Source organism: Ambystoma mexicanum, chromosome 3q (assembly GCF_040938575.1).
Source record: "Ambystoma mexicanum isolate Mex_15411 chromosome 3q, UKY_AmexF1_1, whole genome shotgun sequence".
Taxonomy (NCBI): Eukaryota; Metazoa; Chordata; class Amphibia; order Caudata; family Ambystomatidae; genus Ambystoma; species Ambystoma mexicanum.
Window position 1 is genome coordinate 774,050,811 of NC_090926.1, and position 18,832 is coordinate 774,069,642.

At 46.9% G+C, this 18,832-nt stretch overlaps 1 protein-coding gene across 5 annotated transcripts in view; it reads right to left on the bottom strand.

Annotated features, from left to right (window-relative positions):
• Positions 1-18,832, bottom strand: part of TMEM94 (transmembrane protein 94) — a 2,019,771-nt gene that overhangs the window by 1,230,009 nt on the left and 770,930 nt on the right. For all 5 annotated transcript variants that reach the window (XM_069654803.1, XM_069654805.1, XM_069654804.1 and 2 more), the window contains one exon: positions 14,223-14,387. In XM_069654803.1, coding sequence (XP_069510904.1) covers positions 14,223-14,387 — 165 coding nt within the window. The remainder of the gene's footprint in view (positions 1-14,222; positions 14,388-18,832) is intronic.

Below are 18,832 nucleotides of genomic sequence, written 5' to 3' on the forward strand. Positions count from 1 at the left end.
CTTGAGTTGCCGAGGCAACTCAGTCCAGGGTGCCTAATCCCCCCTCCCACACATCCTATATACCCAGACAGAGTGGCACCACTTTTGGAGTCTTCTGTGCAGAAGCCTGCCAAAAGTGGAACAAAGGGCTCGACTTGGGTTGGAGTTACAATGGTGAACACAAACGCCATTTTAAAACCAAGTCCTGGCAAAAAGACCCAACCAGGGAATAAATATTAAATAAATAACCCGGCGGTATCTTTAACATTGCATCAAAAAAGTGGTGCGTTTAAAATGAATGGGAAAATCCCATAGGAAATATTCCGGTGGAATATTTCGCATGGTAACCACTGCCACCAGCCAGAAACTCGATGAGGGGGGACTGCACAGTGCCCCCTCAAAAAACAGACCCAGGGGCAATCTAATTACCCCTACCAGTACTTCCAAAATATGATGGTTTGTACTGGTTCTGTTCACAATTTAAGACTATTAAAGTCAAGGGTGACTTTACATGCCCTGGGAGACAGTAGTCAGTCCCAGGGTATGGAGTCTATGTTTGGGGGTCACTATGACACCCCTGTGTTACTGCACTGAGGGTGCTGTGTAACACACATACCAAAAACACATGAAACCCTATGGAGTAAAAGACCCCATAGCCCATAAAACACATTACAAAGTCAAAGGACATTCTCAAATCATGCCTAAGAGTGGGAGAAAAAAGAGTCTCACTCTCAGCAGGAGAAAAAAATAAATCCCAAAAATCCAGCAAAGCTGCTGGGGGACTCACTAGGTTTGGGAAATTAGCCTTACAGAGAATTCTCCCTAACAGTGCAATACTCTGCGATTACCCCTAGAAGTCGGACTATATTTTTTATTTATTTACATTTGTAAAGCGCACATCGGCCCTTAGGCATTGTGGCGCTGTTGCAGAACACTTCCTTAGTTGTGGTGGTAGTACAGAGAGAAGAGAACACAGACATTTGAGAACAGTGTACAATACACAGCGAATGTAAATTTCACAAAGCGAAGTATACAGTGTGACCCTTGGTCACATTGGAACACGGTTTAGGCAATTTCTAATGCAAAATAATGAAACAGTTTAGTTTTAAGAAGTTTGCAAAAGGTGGTGTAGGATGAAGATTCACAAGCATCAGAAACATGTATTATTCTTCAGTTTTATCTGCTTAGTGCTTTTGAGGCAGAACAAGTAGTATATTTTTATAGTACTGTGTGGGACTATTATTTAGTTAACTGTACTAACATACCAGCCCCATTCTCCTCACTTGTGTTGGTCAGTTATCTGTCACAGTGTAGGAAAGTGTCTGTGTTGTAATAAGGGCAGGGGTAGAACTTCTGAGTATCCTACGAGGTAGGATGGGGAAAAGGTGTTCTAAGAAAGGGGGTACTGTGTCTCACCCGTCAGTGTCCCACTTCCACCCCCACGAGGGCTCCTCATCCAGGTGATCCTCCTGCACTGGTCCACCCCCAGGAACTGGATCCAATAGCGATGGCCGTGTCCTGACCACCTGTCAGGTTTCTCACAGGATAGAAACACATCTTAGCCGGTGGACGGAGGCCTACCAGGAAGAATTCCAGAGCCAGTCCTACCCCCGAGGACGATGGTGGCAGTTGTGAGGCTCCCAATTCCTGACCCCTCCCCTGCGCCAGTAGTTAATTGCATCACCCATTGCTGTAAACCAACTTGCTGGAAGAATGTTTTCTTCTAATTCCAGAACTACAAAGAAGCATGAACTATCCCAAATAAGAGATGCTGCAGCATCCCATCCACAGACCTGTAGCCATCACAGCAAGGAATCACGCCTCCAGGGGAGAGAGATGCAATCCTTACCGTCACCTACAAATGTGCACCTCTGGACAGTGGTGCATGAGGAACAGTGACCGGAGCTGGAGCTCATGCAAGGCAGAACGGTCAGCTGCGCATTGCATGCCACCCCTGGGACACCCGAAGAAGAGTCCCTATGGGGGTCCCTAGACCACCAGAGACTTAGACAAAAAGAGTTAAAAAAAACAAATAGAACTGCACCTACCTTTGGCGGTGCCAGGAACACACCCCTGAACACAACTTCTGCCATTGTTGTTGCACGGCTGTCCAATGGGTATCTGTTTAGATTCACATGCTGTGCATATAGTCTGCTATCTAGTGGTAATAGTGGGGTATTGCATCTTTTTTCGAAGAATGAAAAGGGAAGTCGACATGGGCATATCTGAAACACTATCCCTAACGTGACGTGTAGTGTACCCAAGATGCTTGAAGCGTCGAGGTCCCACCAGTTGTTTTTCTTCTGCCATGCGGGAGCCTTCCAGAATGCATGAGTGAGTACAGAAGAGAGAAAGGTGTAAGATGTCTATGTTCCTTCTACTCCAAGAAGGATGGAAGGGTGGGCATATGTGAATCTATGCAGATACAATCATCAGAAATACTATTATGGTGGGTAATGTATGTCTTCTGATGCTTGTGAATCTGCTTAGAATCACATGCTATGCATAGACTAGCAAGCAGTACCAGGAGAAGGTGGTGGGATCTGTGAAGGAACAGTAACAAAGATGTCTTGGCACTGCTTGTCCCACCTGAGAATCAGACTTAGATTGTTTGTCTAAGCACTAGTGCTGGGTGAAGGTATGAACAGAACTCAAGGTTGCTGCTTTGCAAATGGGATCTAGAGGAACATTTGCAACAAATGCTATGGTAGCCCCTGTGTCTCTAGGCGTAAAGGGTAGATTTCTCTTGGCAAGGGTGTAACAGTGTGATGCAATTTACAATCCATTTGGAAACAGATGATTTCGAGACAGGGTCCCCTTCTCTACCAGCTGCCACGGAGACAAAGAATTGGTTAGTCTGTCCCAGTGGTTTAGTCTTCTCAAGGTAGTATATTACTGCTCTCCTCACGTCTAGCATATGGAGGCTTCTTTCTCCCAAGTTAGTAGGGTTTTCAAAGAAAAGTGGGAAGTTCGACTGATTGGTTCACTTGAAACTTCAAAATTAATTTGGACGCAAAACGTGGGTGTGTGCGCAAAAATCACCTTGACTTTGTGAATAGTTACAAATGGGTCTTGAACTGGGAGGGACTGCAGTTCACTAACTCTTCTCATCGAGGAGATGGGCACTAAGAAGGCATTCTTATAGGTGAGGGTCTTAAGGCTAGCCTTGTGCATGGGTTTAAAAGGAGGCCCCATTAACCTTGTGAGGACAACATTCAAGTCCCATACAGGAGTTGGGTTCTAAACGCTTTGATGACAGGAATTCTCCAACATGAAACCTTGCTCGGGATATGGCATGAGCAGAGAGCGCGGCCAGATAGACCTATAGGGAATTGAAAGCAAATCGCGAGTCTAATCGGTGTGTTAAATAAAGGACAATATCTTTGAGGGAGCAGTTAATGGGGTTGACGTTTTTACCATTGCACCAGATAAAGCATTTCCATTTATTGGAGTAGGAATGTCTGGTGTTGGGTTTCCTGCTTCCCCGAGTATGTCCATACATCTCTGGGGGAGTTGCCCAAACTCTGAGTTCAGGAGCCAAGCTGCAAAGTTAAGTGTCTGGGGGTACGGATGCAATGTCTCCCCCTGGTCTTGCGACAGCATGTTGTAGAGGCATGGCAGAGACTGGCATTCTCATGAGATGGGAGAACCATGGCCGCCGGGCCCACATAGGCGCCACCAGGATTATCTTGACTTGTTCTTGGTGCATCTTGTGCACTATCCTATTGAGAAGGGGAATCAGGCGGAAGGTGTAGGCGCAAATCTCCCAGACCATGTTATGCAAAGACCATTTCCCTTTGGAGCGCATCTGTGGGTACCAGCAGGCGTAATCTGGGCATTGGGCGTTCAAAAACAATTCCATGTCTATAAAACCGATTCTGCAAAGATGTTGGGCAGAATGTGCTCTTTCAAGCGCCACTCGTGCTCTACAGGTAGGTTAAAGTCTCTGCTGAGCACGTCTGCCAGAAGATTGTGTTCCCCGGAACATGTTGCGAGATGAGGAACATGTTGTGTTTGAGTGCCTGCTTCCAGATGTTCTGGGGCAATTTCGATAGCCCTAGAGAGTGAGTGCCCCCTGGTTTGTACAGGTGGTACATGGCTGCGGTACTGTCTATAAGGACAAGAACTGTCTTCCCCTGAAGATTTACTTGGAAGGCTTTCAGTGCTTTGAACACAGCAAGCAGTTCCAACAGACTGATGCGATTGGATGCTACAGATGGGGACCACACGCTGTGCACGGTCTGTTAAAGGAGGTGGGCTCCCCAGCCAGACAGATGTGTCTGTGGTGAGAGTGGCCTCTACTGAGGGGGTGGGAAAGGTTTTCCCCTGCAGAAGGTTTTTCCTTGACCACCACTTCAGAGACTGAACAAGGGCTGTCGAGACAACCACTAGATCGTCCCACTGGCCGCTGGCTGGACACCATTGGCTCGAGAGCCACTCCTGCATGAGGTGCATGCACAGACGAGCATGAGGAACTAGGCAGATGTAGGAAGCCATCATCCCCAGCAGCCAAATGGCCCTGCAGACAGTTACCCGTTGACGGGCTACATAATGAGGGATCTGGAACAGCATGTTTTGAACCTTCAGTTGGAGGGGAAGACAAGCCTGTCTTCTGTCCGGATTAGGGCTCCCAGAAACTGTTTGACTTGGCTGGGGACCAGACTGTACTTCTTGTTGATCGAGAATCCTAGATTGACAGGGAGATCTACTGTCTTCTGGGTTTTTCCCAGGTATGTTCTGTACGAGTCTCCAGTTATGAGCCAGTCAACGAGGTAAGGATGCACACGGGTGGACTGCCTGTGAAGGGGAGCTGCTGCAACCTCTAATACCTTCATAAACACCCTCAGGGCTGAGGCAATGCCGAAGGGGAGAACCTTGAACTGATAGTGCATGTCCTCTATCTTGAATATGAGCTACTTTCTGTGCGCTGGCAACATTAAAATATGAAAGTATGCATCTTTCATGTCCAATGTAGCCGTGTAAGGCCCCTGCCGCAGCAGCAGGATTACTTTCTGAAGAGTTACCATCCCGAACTTTTGCGGTTTGACGTATTTGTTTGCAGGATGCAGATCTAAAACGGGGCGTATGATTAGATCCTTTTTGGGTACAAGGAAGTATATTGAACAAATACCCTTATTTACCTGGAGATGAGGGACGACTTCTATGATGTCCTTTCCAGGATGACCTAGACCTCATCCAATAGAATGTGCAGATGGTCTGGTGACAGTTGTCTACTTCCGGGTGGATGATAGCAGGGTGGCTGGAGGAACTCTATGCAGTACCCATGGGCAATGGCTTTGAGTACCCACTGATCGGAAGTGAACCCCCTCCCACGCGTGGGTAAAAGATGTTAGACGTCCCCCGAATGGGGAAGTGTGGGAGAGGACCTGTACCACTGAGTCGCTTGGAGGCAGAATCTTCTTTGTTAAGGAGATTGGAAACCACAGGGGGAGCCCTGTCGGGAAGCCCAGTTGGATACCCCGAACCATATTGTCTTGATAAGAGCGGGAGAAGGACTGGCTGCGAAAAGAGACAGAAGGTGTTTAAAGTGCCTCGCTGGACGAGGTGCTTTGTCGAGACCAGATTGAGGGATTTGAAGGTCCTGTGCTCTTTCTTGCAGGTCTCCAAAGCTTCAGCAACCGTGTTGCCGAAACGGTTAGCTTCCTCCACTGGCGTATTAATCAGGGAGGCCTGGGTCTTCGGTTTAAAACCTGAATTCTTCAGCCAGGTGTGGCGTTTAAAAAGGGTCCCCTCGGCAAGGACGCACCCCACAGTTTTGGCAGAGTCCAAGGTATTTTTAAGAATATTCTGGGTGACTTGCCGCATCTCCGCAACCACGGACCCAAGTTAAGGTTTCCCCGTGCAATGTTCCCTCAACCCATAAATAATAGAATTCTGAATGGACAGAAAGGAGCAGCAGGTAGTCAGGGATAAGAGGCAGCAAACGTAATCAAAGTCCGACCGTAAACCTTTTGCAAAGGCCTAAAATGACACTCGGATTTTGATCAATAATTAATTATGTGTGTGTTTAAGTAATGATATGCATATGTTTTATCACAGTATAAGGGATGCTATATCACTAACAACCATCAGGCAAAGTATCACAAAAGCATACAGATCACAAAGCAAGTTAAAATTGAAAACGCAGTGCAGCCGAATTCACACATGGAAAAGTTGGATTTTTTCTAGTTTACAGTTTTAAATGCCAAAACGGTTTGAAAAAAAAACAAAGGGTGACAAACACTGAATCGGAATGCAGTTTTTTGCCAGAGTCAGGGATGCACAGCACAGGGACAATATAGAAGTGAAAGGAGGGCTATCGCTGGTGAATTGAGAGAGATTTGGAAGGTAAAATAATGTTTGTTTTTAGGAAAAAGCAGTGAAAAAGAGAAAATCGGTTTTAAAAATGAAAGGCTAATTTTACTTTACTATTGTTAAAGAAAGCCACGGTACGTTCAAAGATTGATTCGCAATGTCAACCTTTTCCCGCCGGGTTCTGATCTTTGTGGGAATTAATTTAAATTACTTCAAATATTACTAATGAATTACAAGATAAGTTGAAGGAACAAATTGCGCTAACACTAGAAACAGGAACAGGGTGCACAGAGAATTAGGATAGTCAATACAAGTTATCAGGGTATGGCTAGAGTTGCTTAGAGAGTGGAACAAAGACAAAAGTCAAGATGGGGTAGACGATGTGTTATGGCATGGGGGATACTCACAGTTCGCTCTAAGATTTGGGATTAGAAACAGTCAATCGGGTTCTGGACTCCAGGGTTCTGGTCACCAGGTAGCGGCAGACTCTCCTAGCAGAACAACAGCTGGGCCTGTCCGGTCATTGGTACAAGGACAGCTGGATGGTAGGGTTGCAGCGGGCAAAAAGCCAGGCTGGTCTCAGGAAGCTTCCCAAAAGAATACCACAGCTTTTCCCTTTGGTTATTTGGGATTTTTTGTGGGTTTTCTGGATTCAGGCCTTGCTGGGATGGTCAGCAATGCTTTGGCCTTGCTGGGATAGGATCAGCTATGCTTTGGCCTTGCAGTAGAATCTGGAATCAGCTATGCTTTGGCTTTGCAGTGGGATCTGGAATCTGGCAAGATGGATGTAGAAGATCAGGAACGCAGGTGCAGGAAATTCAGGAAAAAGAGTGTGTCCAGAGTTCTGTCAGCCACCCTTTTTATAGAGCATGGTGACATCATTATTATTATATGGTAGGGCATGCTTAGCTAAGCACGACTCTAAACAACTGGATTGGTCAGGGGTGATAGTAACTGCATTCTTATCAGCTAGTTGGGTTTCAAGAGCATAATGTCAGATTTATGATGCAAGTTTTACAATGTCCAGAACCTCCCACAGGTACTTTAGCTAAAATCCAGTTGTATGGCACACTTGTACAGTTGAAGCATCTTAACAAATTACATAAGCAGGTTACATATTTTATGCAGAACATGCCAGTCCAACTCTCCAGTTTGTGCGACATTGTTTTGCCCTTCTAATAATTTTTAGTGTGAAATATATGGCCTAAAATTCTATAACTTTATACGGGTGTATGGATTATCATTAGGCATATCAGTACTGATTTTCACATTGGTATCAAGTACACTTTCAGTGGAATACCCAATTCGCTGCCATTTCTGTTCCGATGGTGGCAGTGAAGGCCACAACGTCTTCATTTAAAACCCACAAAATTACATTAAAACTCAACTTTTTACATTCCTGCACATTTCTGTTGCAAAAATAACTGTCTTTAAAAGTTTCTTAATAAAATAGTCTTTTGAAACAAATGGGCATCCATTGTCCTTCACTGGAACCATTTTTTTCTCTTCAGCTACCACCAACTGTCAATTCAGCCCAGTTTGGTGCAGAGTTTTCCCAGTTTGATTGAATGTTTATGGCCCCCTCCACTTCACAGGTTGGTGTCCCAGAAGTTCCATTGTAAGAGGCCTCAGCCCAGACAAAAGTCTGCCAAAGTAGCAATTATCACTGGTGTGTTCTAGCATCTACTGTGAGGGGCCTTCTGTTGCTGGTAACCCCCAAGCAGAAACCTGTTTGGGGCAGATTTCCCCCATGTAGTCAATGCAATTTAATTCCTTATTTTATTTATTTTTGTTATAAATCAGAATAAAGCCTGTGGAATCAGATCTCCCATATATGTTTCACGGCACAAAACCCCCTCACATTGCCAAATAAGGGTAGGGCCTTACTCAACATACACTTTTTGTATTTTTTTCATTTGCAAAAGTACATTTAAACATGTGGTGACTGCTGACATTTCCCTTGCAAATTCGATTTTTCTCTTCCCTCTGAATTCCCAATTGTTTTGGAGCCAGAGTTAGTTTCTTGTATGCAGCACTTTGTTTAAATATAGATGCACTGAAATTGTGAAATTGACATATGCCCAGAGCCAAGGCCTCTTTGATGCATTGATCTTTGATATTGTGTAGCCCAAAAGTAAAGCGTTTCCCGTGTAGCTGAAGTAAAGCTTCTTTTGAACTCTTCAGAGCTGAACAACAGCCTGTCATTCAGGGATACTGTTCTTGTCTGCTGGAGCACAATGTGAATGTAGATGGGCATGGCAAGGTCTCATTAATAAAAGTAGTGTGATGAGGAATCAGCGGAAAAGAGCATCAGAGTGGCATCATTTTAAAATGTAAATATTTCCCTTTTTCAATGGGCGCTTTGGGCTTGCAGCAAAGCAGCGCTGCTTTTTCACTCCCCGTCTTTTGTACATGCAAGAACACACTGGCAGGCTTTCTCAGTGTCCCCCCTTGTTCCATCCTGTCCAATATGGGCTTGGCAAGGTGGTGCAGCCATCTCTTTGTAGTTGCAAAACGCAGTTTTGCTGTGAGGCAGTGGGGCTCACAGGAGCCAGCGCAGCCATTTTGCTGCTTCTGCTGAATTGCAGCTTGGTTATGGAAGGGAGTACAGCTGAGTGGGTAAATAAATGTTATATCTGCACGTGTGTGCATTGCAGTGGAGCTCCTGCGATGAGCTCTACACCAAGGTGTTATACAACAGCAGATACAAACAGCTTTGTTAAACTTATTTTGTTTACACCTGGATGGCATTATGTTCATTATCAATGCAAGTGTGGCTCCTTTTTCACTCACAGTGAGCTGTCCGCGAGAAAGTGTTTGTGTTGGGAAAGGGGGGGGTTGAATTCCTAAGTATCCTACCTGGTAGGATTGGAGAAAGGTGTTATAGGGAAGGGGATTGCGCCTCTTATCTTCTGGCGTCCCACTGCCACTCCCCAAAGACCCCTCATCCAGGTGATCCTCTCGCACAGGTCCACCCCCAGGTACTGGATCCAAAAGCAATGGCCGTGTCCTGGCCACCTGGATGACAGATCCCTGGGACTAGCGGGTGAGACACCTTTAGGTTTTTCACACCCCTCTGGCCCACCTGATCTCCACTTTCTCCCCTCATTTCCAGTGTTATGCAGACGACACACAGCTCTCTTTCAAGCTTCCTTTCTCTGCCTCCTCCACCTCCTCCCTCACTGCAATTCCGGCATGGTTCTCTGAAACCGATCTCTACCTTCATGCCAGTAAGACAGAGATCCTTCTCATTGGGACGCCTGCTCGTTGTTCCGCCATCCCCCCCACTCTCTGGCCTGGGTCCCCTCCCCTCACCCACCTGTGGGGCAAAAAACCTTGGCATCATCTTGGACTCGTCTCCCTCTTTACACAAATCACGGACCTTGACAAGAAATCCAACTTTCAGTTGCATTAACTCAGGGGCATTCTACCTTTCCTCACCTTCCCCCAGAAGCTCAACATCTCCAGAGCCCTGGTTCTCTCTAGGCTAGACTACTGCAACAGCCTCTTACTAAATCTGCCTTGTTCCTCCCTTCGCCCCCTTCAACTAATCCAGAATAGGACTCCAAGACTTATCCTTGGCCTCAAGCCCAGGGACGGCATCTCTCCAGACCTAAATACTCTCCACTGGCTCCAGGTGAGCGCAAGGGTCACATTCAAGACACTTCATCATCCACAAGGCTGTCTGAGGCCTGGGACCTCTTTATATTCAGCTTTCCCTCCCTAAATACCTCCCGGCCAGAGTCCTTCGGTCATCTGATCCCAACTCTCTGCAGGTAAGACATTTCTCAAAAGCAGAGAGTGGGGGGTAGATCCTTTTACTCGGCTGGCTCCTTCCTCTGGAACGGCCTCCTGCCTGTGCTAATTTCTCCTTCTGCCGCTGCGACTGTGACTTTGTCCCTTCAGAGTCATACAGGGGCCAGAACACCCCCTACCAGTCCCCTGCCCCAGCATCCTCTGCCAGCACTTCTCTTCGGGCTCCCTTTGCTAGACTAGCCCAACCTGCTTCTCCCTGTCCACCACACTCATCCCCCGGACCCCTCTTCCTCTGGCAGTTGCAATCACTGGGCCGCCCAGCACTTGCCCACCCCCATCCTTGGGGGCACCCCCCTCCACCACGTCTTCCTCTACACCCTACTCCCTTGTACTTACCACCTTGACATTCACTTGCATGGTAGGATTGTCATAAGGCCAATATAAATGTTTTTGTTGTTCTACTTTTGTGATTCCCATACCCCCCTCCCCCATCTTGTCTTGGGACGCCAGGAAACACTTGTGTATAGGTGCCATACAAACATCCAATTAATAAATAGATAGAAAACAAATGAAAGCCGAGAATTTATAAATTCAGCAGCATTCTAAAACATGGGTTGATGCATTAAGGTGGATATATTCTGCATGCCTCCAGCTACCATTAAGAGGCTACATTCAAGACTCCACTTAACAGTACAGGCAGTATTCTGCCAACACCTGCATTCCCTGTAGTGGAGCACATTCTACAGGCTGCTAAAATCCATAAAATGGCCACCCTCATGGACTCAACTAAGTGCAGCATCCTGGTCAAGTGCACAACCCTTCACTGTGCTATACAATGGCTATCACACGAGATACTCTGGTGTAAAGGCTACAATCTGTGCAATGCAATGTATAGCACTAGTTCTTTTTTCTTTTTCTTTTTATACTTGCTTCTTTGGTTGACATGCATCATTACACATATTTTTCTTAAATCATGATGATGTTATTTACTGTTTCAATTTACATTGTTTTAAGATCATTTAGTTGTTAATTTTAGCCAAGGAATTCATACTTACGTTTCAAACAAGCAAAAATGATATTCAATATTCGAGTGCGACCTAAAAGGATCGCCTTTTGTGCTATATCAAGAACAGAAAAGAGAAAAGAACGAATAAAAAAAGAAAGAAAAGAGCAAGAGAGAAAAGGAGAAGGGCGAAGATGTGCATATTCAGGGGCTGATTCATGGAATTATATGCGCTGAAAAAATGAGATTTGTGCACCATTCTGCCCGAAAATCCCTGTTTAACAAATGGGGATTTGCAGGCAGAATGGCGCACAAATCCCCGTTTTTCTGCGCAAAAATTCCATGAATCAGCCTCTCAATCTGTACCATACTAGAGTCAAGTTTTAGGGCTAGCAAGAATTGGATTGTTGCTAAATTTAGGGAAACAGAATTAAGAGTTAAAGATCATGTTCCACTTGTCTTTACTTGAAAGTGTTTTAAAATAGCCCAAATGTTTAAAAAAGCTTTATTTTCTTTTCTTTTCTTTATCAAAGCTTGGCAATTAGTTAGTAAATGCTCTAGTGATTCCTTGTCAGAGTCAGTCCTGCAGAATCTGCACTTTGCTTCTGTTATCGGCAAAATATTGCGAGAAGTTAGGACTTCCTTCGTTCGCCAGAGATTAAAGCAAAGCCTCATTAGGTTTGCTCTGTACTTGAGGTCTGGGAATTTAAATAGAAAGATAGGGATTTGGTCCAAGGATTTATAATGAACATGCCGTTCAGAAAGGCTTTATATGTTGAGCATGATTCCCACACACCTATCTACTATCACTATGGCTGACTGACAGTTAAAATAATAAAGTGGCCAAAATACCACAACATAACCAAGCTAGGATCATAAGTAAGTGCCAGGGCCAGAAGAAAGTGCCAGGCTGAGCCCTGGCAAGCCCTCCCACCATAAATTAAGCACTGCCCCCACTGAACAGGTGGCTTCCAAAGTATTTGCACACGTGCAGTCCTGTTAGTGAAGCTTGTAACCTTTACTCCAGCCCATTTATCTGGAAAATTCTGGATTGTAAAATGACTACTTGAAGACTGGATGTGAGGAAGCCTGTTGGAACCTAGAACCTTACAAAATCCTCCTGATAACAAAGCTCTTTGCAAGATCTGTGGGAAATGGATACCCAAATACCAGGATGAGACCAGGCTTAGCGGTCCCCCCGTATCCCAAAACCACAATGAGGCTAAAGAACCAGCAGTAGAATGCCAATGCAGCTGACGGAGCCTGAAGGTCTGCAGCTGCCAAAGACATTCTGAACTTTAAACCAAATCGCCCATCCACTGTGACTGCAGTCTGAGAAGGGCCTCCTTACCAAAGAACTTATTGCTGGAGTACTCCTTCATCCTTCCACCACTGGAGCTGTACCCCATTGGCCCAGACCCATCTGCACTGTACACTAGCTTCAGTACTTGGAATTCTGGGTGTAAGCTACTCCCTTAGACCCATAGATCCACCAGCAGCCACTCCCCAATGGCAGTGGATCTTAAGAGACCCTCAAAGCATAATTATCCTAGCCGTCCATGATTACAGGAGAAAATAATGTAAAGTCTTCATTCAGAGCAGACAAATACCTCTGACCGTAAGGACCAGAGCGTTTGGCAGTCTTCCCAGAGAAGCCCAAAGGACATTTTCAAATGCCAAATACCATAACACTTGACAGCTGAATGGTTCTGACTTCAAATAACTACCCCCTTCATAATAAGCACACAGTTTCAGGATATCAAATTCAACCAATCCGAAATGTGTCTCTCTGCCGTGCTGGTTTCGATGAGATAAGTACCTCGGTTGAGCAGATTAGAAAAGGGCCCCTATGCCCACTCCTCCCCCCAACAAGCAGGAGTAATTCATTCAACATTTACTAAACTGTGCTACGAAGAGTCCTACTGGACCCATGCTTAGCCCCAACAGTAGAAGCGCACAAACACTTCAACCCAAAAGTAATGCTTCTCTGTGGGTTTACCTTGCCCATTACAGTTTATATAGATGTCACATACCTTTTACAGAGAAAGTATTTTAGATCCATTTCATTCCTTTATTCAAAGTGATAACCATATGAACCTCTATCTGCCTCCCTACCCTCTTGAAACTGCCCTTGATAGCTTGACTAGCAAACCCTGTTCTGCAAGTCTTCTGAGCCTATTCAGACCGCCATTTTAGGGTTTAGAAAAACAATGCATTTTAGAAAACTTTGCCCAAAACCCATGTTGAGTAGCACTCAGTACCTATAGCACCAGCTGGGTCAAACATATTTTAGGCATTAAGGGTAGCTACAATGTTCAGGACAGCGTTCAGGTAGGCAACCTCATTGAATTTGTAGGAGACCTGAAGGTTATAATGGTATGCGCAACCAGAGATGAACCTATTTTGATCTTCAATCAGGGTTACTCTGCCAGGCAAACCTATTGCCACTTTCTTTATATCTGTGTTGATTACCATTTTTGTGTGATACAGCTAGCATCATGCTGGCAAAGATGATAACCATTCTGCTCCTTCTATTAACCGGCACTGTGAAGACATCTAAAGGGTATGCACTGGGGTTTAGGCGTCAACATAGCATAAGGTTTATTATCAAATACGTAGGAGGATGTGGATATGAATTGAGAATTTGCTTTTTTTTCTACAATTATTGAATACAATGTTTTTGTGACTGGCATTTAATGTCTTTTACTAGCTAAGTGGATGACAAAATATGCAAAACAGGGTTTTGGAGATGGTTATAAAGAAGGAACACAAAAAATATTCTGGACAAAATGAAGCAGTTTAATATGAAGTTACAACTACAAAAGCAGAATTAATAGGCAGACTGAACAATGGGATGGTAGGAAATCAGGACGCCATACTCGGACAACTTGACCCTGAGCTGTATACACACTGCAGGCCCAGAATACTAATGCTAAAAGTAAACGTAAACTGTATTAGAAATTCCAGGCAGCTTCTTACCAATACATGTAAAAATACAAAAACCAGTGCTATTCTACTTTACAATTGATCATGGACTGCAAATATGTCGGGTAGCTATTCCTATGCTAGTTTATTTCCTTTCCTGTAATTCTGCAAAGATTCACGTAAATTTAAACCAGATTTAAAATGTCATATTTGTACAAAGAAATGCTTCTGGCAGTCGACTTACCTCGTCATCCGTTTCCAGTCGACTAAAGGACCGCATAGACATATCGTCCATCAGGTCTTCTTGGCTATCATGAGGTTGCTCCACCTTCCCACTGAAGAACAGTACAGTCTCTGGGCTGGGATTCGGCCAGGATAAAACTCCTTGCTTATCCACGCAGCAAAGGACCTAAACCGCAATACAAAAACAGGCTACAGTGCATGGAGAGCAGAGGGAGAAGAACACATATATTCATCGGACCATATCAAACACTCCACTTTCCTAAAACAAAAGGGATTATGGCCATTCTCTGGACAGATCTTATTTCCTACCGTCTAAAAAAATTGGAAAAATAATCACTCAATCAATCGTGAGCACCACTACAATGAATTCCGAGTCACAATGGATACATCACAAGTGGCTTAGCTGTCCCGGAAAGTACTCCTAGAACACATTTTGTGGTCTAAATCACAGAGATATGGGTTTTCAAGAAAACATTGAATTCAAGACTTGAGAAGTAGAAGAAAAAAAAGCATTTGCACAAAACGTCCATTTTAAAAAATAATATCAATTTCAATGACTAACGTGTAAAATCATTAACAGGGATAATACATGGGCATGGATTCATGCTAACAGCGATTCATATGGAAAAAGGGACATAGCAAGCAAGGGATGACTCCCTCTGTGCCCCGGCTGCAGAGAACTGTATTTGTGATCCATACCCAGTAAGATACAGAGTGTTCAATTTTGTAAAAGGGACAAATGACTTAGTTTTGTAATGTTCTTTCTGATGAATACCATATTCCAGAGGTCTGCAACCTTAGGATCGCCAGATGTTTTGGACTAAAACTCTCATGATTCTTCACCATTGAATATACTGGTGAGGGCTGAGGAGATTTGTAGTTCAAAACATCTGGAGAGCCAAAGGCTTTAGATCCCTGCATATTCCCAACAAAAAAAGTTCAGGCACAAACGAGTTTTGAAATTCGTAAAATGGCCACAAGCAGATGAGAGCAAGGAACAAGTTACTTACCTGTAACTGTTGCTCTCCAGCATGGGTCTGGCATGGATACACATGCTCAGGAATATTCCCCGTCGTCAGGCTGGGAATCCTCGGTAAAAGAAAAAATAAGCTTCAGTTTCATTTCTGAACTGTTTTTCTCCTAATAACCAATCACTGGTCTCTGGGTCATACTGCCCCCATACTGCCCCCAGCCAATGACTGCCCACTACCTAAGCCCCTCCTCTGGCAGATTTGGTAGCACGTAAAGTGGCAGTAGGACCAAGAGAAGGGCCACCGAGGGGTAGGTGGGAGGGTTCGCATGTAAGTAACTTGTTCCTTCTCCAGCATGGGGTCTGGCATGGATTCACATGCCCATGAATAAAAGAATACATAGCAGTACACACATGCACAACCACGGAAGGTGGCAAGGCTCAACATTAAGCATTTCAACAACTCAACATTAAGCATCTCTTACCTCCTCACCAGGCTCACCTTCAAGCGAACAGGTTACGCAGCACTGCTTGGCTGACTCTGGACTCCTCCCTGGAATCCCGGTCAACGCAGTAGAATTTCGTGAAGGTGTGCGTCGACCTCCACGTAGCAGCCCTGCAGATGTCCAGCAGGGGCACACCAGACAGGAACGCCGTAGTTGCAGCGACGGGAAGAAAATGGGTACCACCAAGGGCTCGTTGAGATGGAAGTCCGACGGCCCCTTGGGCATGAGGGAGGGGTGCATCCTCAGCATCACCCTCGTTGTGTGGAAAGTCAAGTACGGAGGCTTACAGGAGAGGGCCTGGATCTCTCCCTCTCGTCATGCAGAGGTGATGGCCACCAGGAACACTGTCTTCCACAATAGGAATTTCAGAGGTGCCAAATGCAGAGGCTCGAACTGAGGGCCCATGAGCCTACACAGCACCACATTGAGCTCCCACGCCAAGCCCGGAGCCTTCACCAGCAGGAATGAGCAGAAAATTCCTTTCATGAACTCATTAACCAGGTGATGCGACCACAGCGACAATTGCCCCAGAGTTCTGGTGTAGCGGGAGATAGCCGCCAGATGGATGTTGACATAAGTGTGCGCCAGCCCCGCCTTGGCCAGCGACAGCAAGTACAGCAGCACTTGATGGACCGTAATCCGTAGAGGGTTCATCTTCTGTGCACGGCACCAGACGGTGAACCTCTTCCATTTATGTCCGTAGCACTTAAGAGTCGAAGAACTCTAACGCTGCAGGAGCCAGGCCTGCAGGTTCAGCGACCCTGGGTCGTGGAGCGGGATCGTGCCTCCTTCCCTGGCGAGAAGATCTGTGTCCGCTGGAAGCTTGACTGGAGGGGACGCTGACATGTCCAGAAGGTCCGGGTACCATTTCTGCCTAGGCCACGCTGGTATGACAAGGATCATCCTGCACCGGGACCGTCTGAGTTGACTGCTGAGTCGCAGAATCAACGGCAAAGGAGGGAACGCATAGAGGAACAGGCTGTCCCGGGGGAAGGAGAATGCATCCCTCATCCTCCCAGGCTGGGGAAACCTGCGGGCAAACCTCCGGCACTTGGTATTCGTCACCGTCGCAAACAGATCGATCTGGGGATTGCCCCATCGTAGAAATAGGAGATCCACTTGATCCTGCCGAAGCTCCCACTCGTGGCAAGAGCGCAGCTTCCTGCTGAGTGAGTTGGCAACCGTGTTCTTCACTCCTGCTAGATGAAAGGGTACCAGGAACATCCTTTGGGCAACGGCCCAGTGCCATAGATCCTGTGCTTCCTTGGAGAGAGCTGGGGATCTGGTGCCCCCCTGCTTCCGAATGTAGAACATAGTGGTGGTGTTGTCTGTGAAGACCCGCAGCACCTTGCCCTTGAGGAACGAAAGGAATGACTCGAGGGCCCAAAACACAGCTCGGAGCTCCAGTAAATTGATGTGCAACTTTCTCTCCTCTAGGAGCCACAGGCCTCTTGCGTAGAGATTTCTGGTATATGTGCCCCATTCCTCCAAGGAGGCGTCCGTCGTCACCGCCTCCTGATGCGCTGGGGTTTGGAAGTCTGTGCCCACCGCAAGATGCGCGCAGACACCCCCACCACCAAATTGCTCGATGGAATGTCTCGTTGAGGGCGATCTTGTCCCCAAAGCTTCCTGCCGCTTGCATTCAACGGGCGTCGAGGAACTCCTACAGCGGCCGCATCCTCAGCCTGCACAGCCGAATGAGGTAGATGCACAACAACATCATGCTGAGCAGGGACTTGATGGACCTCACCCTGGCAACCTCCATGGTCAACAGCCGTTGTACCTTGCCCAGGATGGCCTTTTAGCTAGGTGCGCCACCGTGTTGAGTCTGGCTCCCAGGAACTGAGCGTCCTGTGATGGCTCCAAGCAGAACTTCACATAGTTTATCGAGAACCCCAGTTCCGTGAGCAGACGGACAGTCCTTGCTGTGTGTTCGACCGCAAGTTCCTTTGACTTCGCTCGGATGAGCCAATCGTCCAGATAGGGGTAGACGTGGATCCCCTGCCGGCGCAGCCGCGCCGCCACCGGTGCCAGGCACTTGGTGAAGACCCTACGAGCCGACTTCGAACCGAAGGGAAGGGCCTTGAATTGGTAGTGCCGCCCTTGGACCACGAAGCGCAGAAACATTTGATGCCCCTTGAGAATGGGGATGTGGAAATAGGCATCCTCCAAGTCCAGCGACGACAGGAAGTCGCCTTCCTCCAGCTGTCCCAGCACGTGCTGAAGGGTGACCATCCGGAACTTCTGGGATTTTATGTATTTGTTGAGGCGGCGAATATCTAGAATGGGCCGCCAACCGTCGGTCTTCTTTCGGACAAGGAAGTACCGCAAGTATACTCCAGAGCCCCAGAGCCTCTTTGGGACGAGTTCTATTGTGCCCTTTTTTAGCATTGCTCGCAGCTCCAGCAGCAGCTGCGGAATGTGATTTTCTTTCCTGGCCACAGGTGGGAAACAGGGACACTTCCAGAATGTGTCCGTGGGCCAGGGCATCAGGCACCCAACGGTCGGTGGAGATGGGCTTCCACACACTGACGAAGTTCGCCAGCTGGTGCTTGGGTGGGGCCCGACGTCGCAGCCGTTTCAGTCCTGCTTCGCTGAGGCCTTGCTCCCTTGGGCCACTTGCCGACGATGTCCTCCGGCCTTGCTGCAGCCTCTGTAGGCTTCCTGGGACGAAGAACTGGCCGCTTGACGGTATGAAGAAGAGCTGCCACCGAATCCTTTGGAGGCACCCTGTGACTTGCCTCCGGAGGACCAAAGGGACAGCCGTCATTAATGGAACGTGCCCGAGGCACAGGCCGTCTCGGTGTCTCCCTTGATGGCCTGCAGTGAACCGTTCAAAGCCTTGCCGAACATGTTGTTCCAGTCAAAGGGCATGTCCAGTACCATCGCCTGTACGTCCTGACGGAAGTCGGTGGCCCTGAGCCAACCACGCCGGCGAAGGCAAACGCTGTTGCCCATCTGGCGGAAGCCGGTGCCAGCGATGTCTGTGACTACTGTGATGGCGTGGTCTGAAGCCACCTCCCCTTCTTGCAAGATTTCAAGGGCCTCCGTCCTCTTGTCATCTGGGAGGAAGTCCAGGAGGGGGGCGATTTTAAACCACAGCTCCCTATCGCAGCGGCCCACGATAGCTAGAGC